This window comes from Gymnoscopelus microlampas (assembly GCF_963454915.1).
Source record: "Gymnoscopelus microlampas genome assembly, chromosome: 14".
Taxonomy (NCBI): Eukaryota; Metazoa; Chordata; class Actinopteri; order Myctophiformes; family Myctophidae; genus Gymnoscopelus; species Gymnoscopelus microlampas.
In genome coordinates, this window is record NC_139951.1 from 11,130,366 (window position 1) to 11,145,365 (window position 15,000).

Consider the following 15,000-nt stretch of genomic DNA (forward strand, 5'->3'; position numbering starts at 1 on the left):
GTGTGTGCGTGTGTGAGGACATGTCCCAGCGAGAGGCTCACACAGTGTAAGGTACATGGTGTTCTCGGTGGAAGTAGGGCAGGGGGCGTTAACCCTCACGTGAACAACACAGCCCCCCCCCCCCCCCCCCCCCCACCAGAACACACTCTACTACTACTACTACTTTGACCACTCTGCTCTCAAGTTCCTTTTACTACTAACTCACTACTATACACACACCACTCAGTGGTGGGGAAAAGTATACTCAAATGTTTTACTTTACAGTAAAAGTATCAATACTGCAATGTTGGACAATACTCCGTTACCAGCAAAAGTCCGGAATTCAAAATTGACTTGAGCAAAAAGTATTGGTATCAAAATATATTTATATATATAATATATATATATATAACATCATTTTGACCTAAATGGTTAATGTATGATATTAATAATCAAAATCTGCAAAGTAACTAAAGTAACTGAAGCTGTCAAATTATTCAAAACATTTACAAACTAAAAGTACCTAAAAGTTGTACTTAAGTACTGTACTCGAGTAAATATACTTTCCAACACTTTAGTTACTAGTTACTTTGTAGATTTTGATTATTATCACAACCACTTCAGCCCTACGTACAGTTCGGCCATTTGAAAATAGCAGATCTACGAGCTCACAATGCGTCGCGATGCGACGCATTGTGAGCTTGTAGATCTGCTATTTTCAAATGATTTTTAGACATTTGAAAAGTACATTTTGAATTCCGGACTTTTACTTGTAACAGTTAGTATTTCTACTTTGCAGTATTGATACTTTTACTTAAGTAAAAATGTGAGTACTTTTTCCACCACTGCTCTCTCTCTCTGTCTGTGGTTGTGTTTGCACAGACAGACTGAAGAGACACAGAGGTTGTTGCTCAATCTGTTCCATTCAATGGAGAAACTATTTTCAACAACAGCATGACATGCCGCAAGATGCTAGGGCCGCTCCTTGACAATAACCACGGCTGTCTGTGTGTGTGTGTGTGTGTGTGTGTGTGTGTGTGTGTGTGTGTGTGTGTGTGTGTGTGTGTGTGTGTGTGTGTGTGTGTGTGTGTGTGTGTGTGTGTGTGTGTGTGTGTGTGTGTGTGTGTGTGTGTGTGAACGTTCCTCAACCGCTTATAAACCCTATGCTTGGTCGAACGGAGTGCCTCATGGCTCTGCATTAGTGTCTTTTCCGTTCTCCGCTCAACTATTTTCCACTAAAGGTTTTCCCCACAGGATAGATATATATAGCGAGAATAGCAGATCTACAAGCTCGCGACACATCACATTGTGACACTTGTGTAGACCGGCCATTTCTTTTTTCCGTATGACAAAATAAAGAAAATAGGGCTTAAGTGGTTAATTATCAGCTTAAAGCCTCACTATGTAACTTTTTGTATCAACAATGTAATGTTGTCCAATCTGCATGGGACAATATAACTTAATTGGGGGTGGTTGCAATTAGTCTCCCTGCTCTTCTATTGAGACACTTCGTGTCAAAGGTCATGTCTCACCTAGACACAGGTTCGGACACAAATTTGTACCTTGCATGGTCAAGATTCAATTCATCCCCTGAGCGAGCAGGCCGTCTCTATTAGCTCAACGGCGAAGCACTTGAGCAGGAAACCGGATTCAAATCCTGGGTAGGAGAGGAAAGCTACATATAGTGCTGCTTTAACCCTTTCAATCCGGGAACGCATCTGTGTCATTTTAGATTTCTTTGGCTCTTCAAAAATAGCAGATCTACAAGCTCATCGCGCGGCTCCGCTATGAGCTTGTAGATTTGCTATTTTTGGAAAATGTGTGCAAATCTTTGAAAATATATATATTTCTTTATGTAAATATTTGGTAGAATCGGAACCTCAGGTCTTAATGGGTCAAGACTGAATGCTCCAAAACAGACCCCCCGCCCTCTCTATCTATCTCTCTCTCTCCCCCCCCAGGCAGCCTGTTTGTTTTTCATTATCTGCGGTGGCTAACCCTGGCCGTGTATACTCGTAGCGTCTCCTCCTCATGTTGTGGGAATACAAATATGCCAGATTATAGAGCTAGATTACTGCCGCTATGTAATGTTTAGGTGCACGCACCACATGCACTTTACAGTATTAGTGTGCTTAAAATAACAGCAGCTTGGTCATCAATGTACAGTATGGTAGGGTACAGTACAGTACAGTGTGGTCACAACAGCATTGATCCCATAAGGACACGTTGCCGCGCGGCTGTCGCGTCTTAAAGAGGCCATTAAGGGCGAGTTACGCAAGGGTCCTTCCATCTTGGTGTTTGTCTGCCGGAGAGAGGGCCCACCTGGCCCTGACCTCTTAACCTCTTGAACCACAGGATACTCTGAACAAACAGTAAGCACTACAGTTCCTAGAATGACTTGAGCATGGGGCCCCGCACACACACACACACACACACACACACACACACACACACACACACACACACACACACACACACACACACACACACGCACACTCCTCCTACACGCACGCACGCATGTCTGTCTCAACCCTTCTCTCTCCCTCTCTCGTCCCCGCGTCTCTCATCCTCCGCTCTCTCCCTCCCGCACCTGCCTCTCGTTAAGTAGAAGGACGTCGTTAGCAAACGAGTGTAGTAATGGGCAGCTGGAGACGGAAGGAAAGGAAGGACTGAAGGAGAGGTGACGGAGGCAGAGGGGGACACGTGGCCACGTCCCTATAGGAAGAGATGTGGCCTGTGCTTGAACTCTCTCTCTCTCCTTCTCTCATCTGTACAACCATTCTTCTTCACACACTGTTGACTTTAGTGAGGCGTCTGGCTGTGTGTGTGTGTGTGGTGATGATGATGACGTCGTCATCAGATGCTCTCTGTGTCTAGAGCTCTTCAACCGATATCATTTAACCCATTAAGGCCTGAGGTTCCGATTCTACAAAATGTCATTTTTCTGAAAAAAAAAAATGTTTCTAAATCAGTGGTTCTCAAACGTTTTCATGTCAAGGACCTCCAAAATGATATGTATTTGGCCGCCGACCCCCATCTGAAAATATGTTGTTCCAGGGACCCCCAGAAGCAAAGATTTGAGTTACAAATGTTCACTTAAAAAAAATACATGTTCAAAGATTTGCACCAAATCACGATTTTTCATGAAAAATAGCAGATCTACAAGCTCATAGCGTGGCACTCGGTGCCGCGCTATGAGCTTGTAGTTCTGCTATTTTTGGTTAAAGTGGTTACACAGATGCGTTCCCGGTCTTTAATGGGTTAACGATCCACTCTATTAGTGCTGTTGATGATGAGTGGGACTTCAGAGGACTGTCCTCATCTCCATCTCTGCCTGAAACACTCTCATATCTAAAGAGACCAGCGTCTCCGTCGGGTGGAAACCTCATAATGTCCAAAAACTGTTACTTTTCTGGACTCAAATTCGAAAGCATCAAGAGTAGCAGATCTACAAGCTTGTAGATCTGCTACTTTTGATGCTTTTGTGTGACACTGTAGTGTGATCAAGTAGGGCGTTCATTTACGGGGGAAAAAAACGAAAAGAAATATGGAGATAAGAGGTTTCTGCCCGACAGCATCGTGATCAGGGCTGTAGGATTGAAGTATGATGATCTTGCAGAGATCTTAACCCATTGAGACCTGAAGCCGATTCTACATGTCTCCTAACAGTTTTCTGAAAAACGTATGTTTCTATATCAGTGGTACTCAATCTTTTTCATATCAAGGACCCCCAAAATTATATGTATTTGGCCGCGGACCCCCATCAAAATATTTTGTTCCAGGGACCCCCCAGAAGCAAAGATTTGAGTTAAAAATGTTCGCTTTAAAAATATATATATTCAAAGATTTGCACACATTTTAACGATTTTTCAAAAATAGCAGATCTACAAGCTCGTAGGCAGGCACTCGGTGCCGCGCTATGAGCTTGTATATCTGCTATTTTTGAATTGCCCAAAGTGTAAAATAATGCTTTTTAGCTCAAATCTAAAAATGACACAGTTCCAGGTCTTAATGGGTTAAATGAAAGGCTATAGTATCTCAGGAGTTACTATTCTGCATTCTGTGCACTGCAGTAATGATAAACATGATCTACAAGCTCTACAAGCTCACAACGCATCGCGATGCGATGCGTTGTGAGCTTGTAGATCGGCTATTTTACTATAAAAGTTGTTTTTTTTACTGGGTATAGCTGCAGCAATCGGTTCAGACGAGACGTAATAGTCTGCGTCATCCGCTGGTCTCCTTCAGTCATCACAGCTTTCAGAAAAAACGCTATTATATAACATCTCATATTCTGTTAGAATTCAACATGTACGGTACAATTTACAATGTAGGCGTTCAAGCAGACGCTCTTTAACCAGAGCGTAGCTTTCAATAAGCAAGGTGAACACATACATCAAATGCAGAGAGACAGTGTAGTGCCTCAGTAAACTATAGGATCACAGGTAAACCAAGAACCTAGCAGCATCAGTCTAAACCATTGGTTCTCAAAGTGGGGTCCGAGGACCCCCAGGGGTACTTGAGGGGGTTCCAGGGGGTCCCCAGCTAAATGATGGACAGGGACCAAATGGACCCTTATCGGTCTGTAACTCTGAGAGTGTACAAATGGAACCAAATGGACCCTAACGGGTCCATTTGTACACTCTCAGAGTTAAATTAACATTTTTACAATATGAATTGGGGTCCCAGAGACATACATGCCATTAAATGGGGGTCCGTAGCCTAATGCATGTCAAACTGGTGGTCCTTTAAATTAAAATGGTTGAAAATCACTGCTAGAGAGCCGTAAAAATCTTCTCTTATGGGGGTCTGTGGCAGTTCACTGGCTTATCTTCTCAAATGGGGGTCCGCGGGCTAATAAGTGTCTATTTGGGGGTCCTTGGCACGAAAAAGTTTGAGAACCACTGGTCTAAACAACTACTATAAAAAAGTATATATATCTGTACATTGCCTCTGTAGGATACCAGGTAAACAATGAATCTAGCATGTGTTTTAAATACCATGCTATCTAAATTCAATTTGTAACATTGTGGTCAAGAAACAACAAGCCTATAAGTAACAAAAACACGAGAACAAATGACCACAGTATGTCTGCATGGTCGTCATATACAGAACCGTATCTAGGTCAGTGGCTAGCATCAATTGAACTGAACAGAACTGTATTTCATGTGATTGTATAGTGGTTTTTAACAGGTAGCACTCAGAGTGAAGCATAGTACTGTACGTTAAAGCGTTTAGCTGTTTCTTTTAAAGGGATAGTTCACCCCCAAAATGACTTCACAGTTTACAGTTTTAGGCATTTAGCAGACGCTCTTAATCCAGAGCGACTTACTTTATTTCTATCGATTAGTCACCCCATGGAGACTTGAATTCATGGACATTTTTTATAGTTCTTGTCTCATTCCTAAGCCAATAATTTGATGACCAGCAGCGGTTCCGGTAGGAGACACAAAGAGTCTCTTTTGTGTCCCCTACCGGAACCGCTGCCTACCGGTCCGCTGGTCTTAAAATGATTGGCTTAGGAATGGGAGAAAAAAATAATAATATATATATATCCATGAATTCAAGTCTCCATGGGATGACTAATTGATAGTAAAAAAGAATTTGGGTGAACTATCCCTTTAAGCCAAAGTACATCATATTTTTGCATGTGTTTTTATGGCAGTTCTGAGCAGGGCATTCATCTAGTATGTGGAGAGAAAAAAAACATTTACACGCATTGCGATGCGTTGTGAGCTTGTAGATCAGCTATTTTAGAAACACAGATCTTCTCTTCTGGGGGTCCCTGAAACGCAATATGGGTTTTAATCTTGGTAATGTTTACGTGTGTCGCAGCCATTCTGTGCTCCATACAGGGCTCAATGTCAACACAGTCACTCACTCCCTCTGGGGACAACTCTGCAAAGCATTTCCTGTCCCCTAGGTCAGGCACAGGTCACATCTCTTCCTATGGGGACGTGTCCACGTGTCCCCCTCTGCCTCCGTCACCTCTCCTTCAGTCCTTCCTTCCTTTCCTTCCTTCCGTCTTCTCCTCTGTCCATTACTTCACTCGTTTGCTAACGACGTCCTTCTACTTAACGAGAGGCAGGTGCGGGAGGTGAGAGGAACGTGGGGATGAGAGGGGGTGAGAGAGAGAGGGGGGGAGGAGGGGTAGAGGAGGCAAGGGGAGATTAGAGAGAAAAAGAGAGGGTGGAGGCAGGGGAGATGAGAGAGACAGACAGAGAGAAGGGTCGAGACAGACAGACAGACAGACAGACAGACAGACAGGAACAGAGAGAAGGGAGGGGAGAGAGACCAGTGGTGTAAGGTAACATTTACTTAAGTACTGCACTTACAGTAAGTAACAATTTTGAAGGTACTTTTACTTCACTTCACTGGAGTATTCCCAATTTTCAGTACTACTACTTCGACTCCACTACAACTTTTTACTGCACTACAATTATTTGACAACTTTCGTTACAAGTCACTTTGTAGATTTTGATAATTATTACAAAACATAGTACCCACTTCAGCCCTATATACGTTTCAGCCATTTGAAAATAGCCGATCTACACGCATTGTGAGCTTGTAGATCGGCTATTTTCAAAATATTTTTTATACATTTTATATTGAAAACTCGTGAAACGGGACATTCTGCATAATGAGTACTTTTGTTTTACTCAAGCAAATTTTTTGAATTTCCTGACTTTTACTCGTAACAGAGTATTTCTACATCGCATTGATACTTATAGTTAGGTCAAAAAATTTGAGTACTTTTCACGCCACTGATAGAGACAGACAGACAGAGAGAGAGACAGAGACCGAGAGTGAAGAAGATGAGGATGATTTGGAGGCTAGGCGAATGAACCAGAGAGCGAGAGTTGAGGAGAGGAAGGTGGAGATGGAGATGGAGGCGGTGGGAGGTACAGATGGCGTTGTATATGTAGATGAGAAGACAGGATGTTGTGAAGCAGCCATTATGTCAATTAAAGACGCACTGAAGTGACATTTTCGGTCATTTTATTTTGAAGGTTCAGCCTGAAACGTCGGCTCAACGACTCTAAACCAATCAGAAGGTCCCATCCCTTCAGGCTATGGGACGTTGGATCTCAATCACTTCAGCCGTGCGCAACACGGCTAGTGTTTGTTTACAAGTGAGAGAGAGACGGCCAGTGAAGCACGTTTGCTACTACCTGGCTTATTTCTAACCTATAATGTTTTCAGATACATATTTTAGTGTGCACGTTTTCGTTTACAGGAAGTAATTAAGATTGGCCTTTTAGGGACTTTAGATGTAAAAATACACAAAAATGGTTTTTTTTCATTTTTTTTGGCATCTATTGTTAGGTATGCCCATATGATGACCACGGATATGCTCTAAAAGTGTGAAAAACATATTTTTCATTTCACTACACCTTTAAAGGCGGGGGGGGAGGGGTCATTGGGATGGAGACTTGAAGGAAGCACTTCTCAGCCACTTGCACTTCCACATCCTCGCTGCCAGACACAAAACCTTGACTCATTTGGAGCCCATAGTTACCTCACAGAATACAAGCCCAGCAGCAGAGGACGCAACCTCCGCTTGTACTGCCATCTAGTGGTCATTGCGTGTCATTACAGATTTCCGCAGCATCGACAGTACGTTGTGGTGACTGCTCCAGCCTGGAAACCAGATGAATCTGCCATTGCAAAAGTAAATTGCCCTCGGCAGATTTGGTCTGGAACCGCTCAGTTGTGAATGGATTGCACTCCCTTCCGAAGTAGTGAGGGACCAATCAGGGCCCAGTATGCAAATATGGGGCTGGTTTATCTCCAGAGGTTTTTTTGGAATTCGCCCCTTAGAAATGCAGGTTCCACACAGAGATCCCAGACTAATATCTACACAGTGATAGGGAACGAGAGTTAAGTCACAATATTTTTGACTTAACCCATTGAGACCTGAAGCCGATTCTACATGTCTCCTAAATCCCAACAGTTTTCTGAAAAACGTATGTTTCTATATCAGTGGTGCTCAATCTTTTTCATGTCAAGGACCCCCAAAATGATATGTATTTGGCCGCGGACCCCCATCAAAATATGTTGTTCCAGGGACCCCCCAGAAGCAGAAATTTGAGTTAAAAATGTTCGCTTTAAAAATATATATATTCAAAGATTTGCACACATTTTTACGATTTTTCAAAAATAGCAGATCTACAAGCTCGTAGCACGGCACTCGGTGCCGCGCTACGAGCTTGTATATCTGCTATTTTTGAATAGCCCAAAGTGTAAAATAATGCTTTTTAGCTCAAATCTAAACATGAGACAGTTCCAGGTCTCAATGGGTTAACAGCATACGATAACCCCCCGGCTCAACCACCACCCCAGTGTTACTTTCCAGCACCATGACTAAAACACTGCTCTTCTCTCCTCTCCCCTTCTGCAGGCCTCCCCAGCACCAGGAACACTCCCAGCCCCATAGACCCGGACTCCATCCAGGTTCCCGACGGCTACGAGGCCGACCCCGCCGACCTGGCCCTGTCCAGCGTCCCGGGACAGGAGATGTTCGACCCGCGCAAGCGCAAGTTCTCGGCCGAGGAGCTCAAACCTCAGCCCATGATAAAGAAGGCTCGCAAGATCTTCATCCCCGAGGATCTGAAGGTATGTATGAACATGGGGTCATGTGTGGTTTTGTGGTGGTGGTCTGCAGTGGTGTAAAGTAACTAAGTACATTTACTCAAGTACTGTACTTGAGTACAATTTTGAGGTATTTTTTACTTTACTGGAGCATTTCCAATTTTCTATACTTTTTACTTCTACCCCACTACGTCTCAGAGGCAAATGTTGTGCTTTTACTCCACTACAATTATTGTAAAACTTAAGTTACTAGTTAGCATTATTACAAAACATACATTAACCACTGCAGCCCTATATACATTTCGGCCATTTGAAAATAGCAGATGTGCAGCTTGTAGATGTGCTACAAGCTCGCCTCTCTCTCTCTCTCTCTCTCTCTCTCTCTTTGTGAGCTTGTAGATCTGCTACAAGCTCCCCCCCAGGGACGCGGAAGTACTTTAGGGCAACGGTGCTGGTAAACGGGACCCATGCACGCGCGCGCAGCACGCGTGCATGGGTCCCTCGTGCGCGCGCAGCGCAGCACGCGTGCATGGGTCCCTCGTGCGCGCGCGCGCAGCACGCGTGCATGGGTCCCTCGTGCGCGCTGCGCGCGATTTTTTTCGGGTTTCCCGCGGATAAAGTTACTTTTTTTGTTACTTTATTTCGGTTTTAGGGTTAGGGTTAGGGTTGGATTAGGGTTATGTGATTTAATTCTTTTGGGGGAGCCGCGCCCACCGGAGAAATCTCTCACACACCACACACAACGCACGCCTTCAGCCTTTTTTTTTTTTTTTCTCACAACGGCAGGGGTGCTGCAGCACCCTCAGCACCCCACTTCCCGCGTCCCTGCCCCCCCTCTCTCTCTCTCTCCCCCGCCCCCCTTCTCTCTCTCTCTCTCTCTCTCTCTCTTCTCTCTCTCTCTCTCTCTGTCTCTCTCTCTCTTCCTCCCCCCCTCTCTCTCTCTCTCTCTCTCTCTCTCTCTGTCTCTCTCTCTTCCTCCCCCTCTCTCTCTCTCTCTCTCTCTTCCTCCCCTCTCTCTCTCTCTCTCTCCTCTCTCTCTCTCTCTCTCTCTCTCTCTCTCTCTCTTCCTCCCCCCCTCTCTCTCTCTCTTCCTCCCCCCCTCTCTCTCTCTTCCTCCCCCCCTCTCTCTCTCTCGCTCTCTCTCTCTCTCTCTCTCTCTCTCTCTCTCTTCCTCCCCCCCCTCTCTCTCTCTCTCTCTCTGTCTCTCTCTCTCTTTCTCTCTCTCTCTCTCTCTCTCTCTCTCTCTCTCTCTCTCTCTTCCCCCCCCCCCCCCCCCCCCTCTCTCTCTCTCTCTCTCTCTCTCTCTCTCTCTCTCTCTCTCTCTCTCTCTCTCTCTCTCCGTCTGTTCTCTGTGTATTTACAGTACTGTTGTGGACGGGGCTTTAGGGGATTTGGCTTTTTAATTTTACTCAAATCAAAGTGGATTGGTGCGTGGCTGCGCTCCAGAGATGAATTTGCTGTAAGCTGATTGTGGGACATATTTAATTATACGCTTTATAATCCTACGCTGGGCTTGTACCGTCCGCAGTTAATAAGCAAACAAAAAAATGAAGGGAACTATAACAAAACTTTTCATAAGCTGGTCCCAAACCTCTTCTTTGGGCCTAGGGGTCAGTCGCTGCGACGTACTCACTTGGGGGGATGGGCTTGTACGTCTAACCGCCTCGCTTCCTAGAAGTAAAAGTATTGAAAATTGGCAATACTCCAGTGAAGTAAAAGTACCTCAAAATTGTTTAATTGTTACATTTACTCAACTCATGTACTGTACTTGAGTAAATGTACTTAGTTACTTTAACCACTGCCACCAACACAAATCAATTAATTCACAAATGTGACTCCCTGTCAGTCCCTTCTGTGTGCAATCAGGCAGGAGGACAAGTATTCACCATGCCTCTTTGTCTCTTTAACGTCAGTCTCCCTGATGCTAAACCTGCCTCTCTCCTCCTCTTCCTTCAGGACGACAGGTACTGGGTGCGGCGCAGGAAGAACAACGTGGCGGCCAAGCGCTCGCGAGACGCGCGGCGGCTCAAAGAGAACCAGATCGCCATCAGAGCCGCTTCCTGGAGAAGGAGAACGGCGCCCTGCGGCAGGAAGTGGCCGACCTGCGGAAAGAGCTCGGTCGCACGAAGAACATGTTGACCAAGTACGAGGCCCAACACGGGCCCCTGTGAGCGGGCCCCCGCGACGTCAACGTACGCCCCCCCCCCCCCCCCCGCGGCGCCAACGTACGAAAAGGTAGCACCGCAAGGTAAGCTAGCTACCTCGCGGCAGCTAGCTTGCCTTGCGGCGCTACATTTTCGCACAGCCGACAGCCGACGGAAATGTAGCGCCGCAAGGTAAGCTAGGTACCTCGCGGCAGCTAGCTTACCTCGCGGCGCCACCTTCTCGTACGTCGTCGGTTTGTACAGTGTTTATGGATCGTAACGTAACCCTTTTTATTCTTCCTTTTCACAAGAGACAGTATAATACGAATGTGTCTCTTCTGCTGTGAGGCGTTCAAGTACCTCTTTTACCAAAAGACCCACGAAAGAGGCTCTATGTGGAACCATTTTGTACGGTTCTTTGTAAACGACAATGTTATTTTTTAATCGAACCTCATGGCTCCGTATAGAATCCTTCTGTTTTGGTGTAAGTGTTACCTTTTCGTCTGTATTTTCATTTTTTTTGTTTTGGTTTGTGACCATGAGACCAGGCTAGATGATTGCTTTAAAGGACAAGTTCGCCCCAGTTTCGAACCGATTATTATTATGAGCATTATTAATGAGACCACTTATTAAGATCGGGTTGAAAATGGGTGACGTGCTCCTTGAAGTACTTTACCACAACGAGGTTTATATGCACCAGGTGTTGAGGATACCATCAACCCCCCTCTCTCTCTTCATATCATACGGGTCCGTTGTTTAGCAGGTTGTTTTGTTTTTCTCATGAAATGTGCAAAAGAAATCCTTGAGAAATGAACAACCTGCGATCTCCAATTTTGCGCCAGATTTCTTTTTTCTTTCTTTTTACGTTTGCAAGAAAAAGGGCCACGTTGTTTATATTCTGGGTGAAATCTTGTATTTTCAATACTATCTGAAGTAAATTCTAAGAATCTAGTTTAGTTGTGCTTGTGAACTGGGTCGCACCCTTCGGACCTTTGTAGATATATGGTAAATGTGACATTGTTTTCTCCCTTGTTTTGGTATACGTAGTATTTGCGTATTGTTTGTATGGTAAAATTCATCCTTGACTTCTTTTGTTTTTTTTGTTTTTCTTAATCACTCTAGTGATTAATGGTCGGAAAGTTCTCATTATTCCTTCACTTTGCATAGTAAATGTTTATGTATTAAGCTGAGGGATTGAACAGCTACCTATCTGCTCCCAAAAGCAGACATTTAGCCCCCCACACCCCCACGCCCTTTTGTATTAGCGATAAGCTGTATGTGAAAGTTTCTCCCCCAAAATGACTTTTGTTTCTATCAATTAGAATTACTCATCCCATCAAGCACTGAATATGGGGGTCCAAGTTTAACAATAGCAACACTATATCAAAATGAATTTATAAACAAAAACAAACAAACAAAAAAGCAGTGTAATCCAAGTGTTGCAGGTTATAAACTGATTTTCATAATACATAGTCTTGCTGTTGTGAAGCTTGGATCCCTATTTTCTTTGTTTTAATCTTTAATGAGGAATGTGACAAAAACAAAAAGATCTCCATGAATGGGATGGGAAAAAAAGAAGGAAAGCCCTCATTTTGGGGTTTGTGAAATTACTGAAATACTCCTTTAACTTGCCTTCACTGTAGTGAAGCATGCTGGGATAGCCAGCAGAGAAACGATACTTGACTGTTCTCGCGTCAGGCGAGATGTCTTTAAGCATGATTTATACTTAGTCGTACAATGGCGTCATGTGCATGAAATAGCCGTTCTCCTGTAGAACGGCCATTTCTAGCGTGACACAGGGGCGCAACAGGGTTAACCATTACAGTATGTCATACATCCCTTATGTCAGTGTTACGTATGCATAATGGAGGCTAACTCATAGAAGGAAATGGTCGCTGTTTTTTTCTTTTATTTATTCTTCTGCCGTTTTACTTCAAAGTGTCTGAAAAACCTAAAAAGCAATAATTAAAATGTGAAAGGTGTACGAATCTTACCATTACATTAGCCTGTTGTCACAGAAGAACATGGGACTGACCCAATTCTTTCTAAACTCTTTTTTTTATTGTTCCGTTTATTTGCAATAATAATATAAAGGCCCATGTGTTCCCCTTCTGTTTCTACATATTGTGTTTTAGTCAGTAGTTTGTCTGGCAAAAAAATTATATTACATTTCAACATTATTTTTGAGCTGACAAACAGCGTTAGCTAAGCAAAACTACCTTTCGTCACAAACATTTTTGCGCCTTGACAAAATAACCAAGCATGTTTGGTTTGGATTTTTTTGTCTTTATTTGGTTCTGTGTAGGAAAACAAACGATCGCGTAATGACATTCTTCAGTGCAATAGATGGTTTCCTGTTAAACTTCTCTTCTGCTGTCCGAAGTGTGTAGCTCAGCGATGAGAGTGCTCCCCCTGGTGGCCTGAGTGAGACATGAATGTAAACAAAGGGGTTGTATTTAAAAGAAAATCACAAATCACAAAACAGTGTGGGGTGATTGGTTATTGTCTATACTACCTAATCACTTTAATACTCTTTACTACAAGACCAAAAGATTACAGTATAAAGGATATATTGTTATATTAAAAGTTTTAATGTTTATACAGAGCTTATACTCCTTTTCTTTTGTACAGTCTGTTTTTTCCTACGTAGATAATTCCTGTGTATTTTGGAAAGGGTTATATAGAAGAAGCAGAAAAAAAGTACATTACCAAAATGGCATGTGCCCAAAGGAGCTGGTGTCTGGGCGATGCAGGGGCATTATGGGTAGATCCTCTGAGGTCGTCGGACTGGTTGAACTATCAGGACATGAAAGGGCGGTCCGCTCTTTCTTCGCTACACCCCCCACCCCTTCAACGTAGTTGAAATACCTCAACAACCACCCCAATACCAACCCCCAATCCCAACCACGTACAATGTAAAAAATCCTCTATCTTAATTTACAACACAAATCTGGTTTGGGGGGGTCCCTGGCAACCCTGGGGACTCCTCATTTTCAGATGGCTGTCCGCAGCCAAATGCATAATAATGCATTTGGGGGTCCTTGATTTGGAAAAGGCTTAAGGACCACTGCCTTATGGGACCATTTGCTTTCATTTGTGCATTAGGCTCTATGCACAGCAGCCGTATTGGAAAGAAATTGGGCCTCTTCTTACTTCCTTCACAGGTGTTACCAAAGACACTAATGAAGGCTCTCAAAGTGTGGTCCAGGGTCCCTCATGGTTCCTTGAGGGGGTTATAAATGGTCCCTTACAGCAGTGGCGTCGTTAGGGGTGGGCTTCGGTGGCTATAGCCACCAATGTTTTGTCCAAAGCCACCAATAAAAAAAAATGAAAAATTAAAAAATTAAAAGTTTTTTTTTTTTTTGGGAATTATATATCTATCACCCTAACCTAACCCTACCCCTAACCCTAAAACCGAAATAAAGTAACAAAAAACGGGGAAAAAAGCACCCTAATCCGCGAAATCCGCGGAAAAAAACGCGCGCGCGCGCTTCGCGCGCGCGCGGGAGGAGGGGCACATGCACGCGCGCTGCGCGCGCGTGCATGTGCCCGTTGCCTGCGGGGCTAAGCCCCCGACCTAGTAGAGACCTAGCGACGCGTCTGCCTTACAGGTGTGTAACTCTGAGAGTGTACAAATGGAACCAAATGGATCCATTTGGTTCCATTTGTACACTCAGAGTTATGGGGGTCCTTTAAATTAAAAGGTTTGAGAACCACTGTGCTACACTAAATGGAACAGAGCCTTCATTAGAATCATTGGTAACACCTGTGAAGGAAGTAAGGAAGAGGCCCAATTTCTTTCCAATAGACCCATTAACAGACGACGTCACACTGGTTGCAAGCGTCATACTGGTTGCAAATGAAACCCATTCTGTCAAGGTCTCGCTATAGGGCGCGCAGCACTAGCCAACACACAAGAGGGGGTTACCCGAAACAACAGGTTGAGAATTGATTGCATGAAACAATCACCTGTGCATCCAATGTCTCAATGTTGGTAAACAAATAATTGGTCTATATGGCTGCTGTGCATAGAGCTTATTACCACTCAAGGTTTTTACAGTGTACTGCCAACCATCCCCCATCCCCCCCACCCACCCACCCACAACGGGATTGTATATGCTGTTCAGCTGCGTTTCCTAGATTTAGCTTTTGCACCGAGGTGCTCCGGTCTTTTCAGTTCATTTCTATGTTTATGTTGAATGTTTTTTGCAATGAGGACCTTGGAGTCGCTTTTGTTTGTAGATGCTTTACAGTATGTATGTACAGTAACCGTTTTATGGCTATA

The 15,000-nt window shown here is 44.1% G+C and overlaps 1 protein-coding gene across 1 annotated transcript in view; it reads left to right on the plus strand.

The window, feature by feature from the left end:
* The window catches only part of hlfb (HLF transcription factor, PAR bZIP family member b), an 18,303-nt gene extending 7,425 nt beyond the window's left edge, over positions 1-10,878 (plus strand). The window contains 3 exon segments of the mRNA XM_084079226.1: positions 8,381-8,595; positions 10,528-10,624; positions 10,627-10,878. Coding sequence (XP_083935352.1) covers positions 8,381-8,595; positions 10,528-10,624; positions 10,627-10,742 — 428 coding nt within the window. The 3' untranslated portion in view covers positions 10,743-10,878.
* The last annotated feature ends 4,122 nt before the right edge of the window (positions 10,879-15,000 follow it).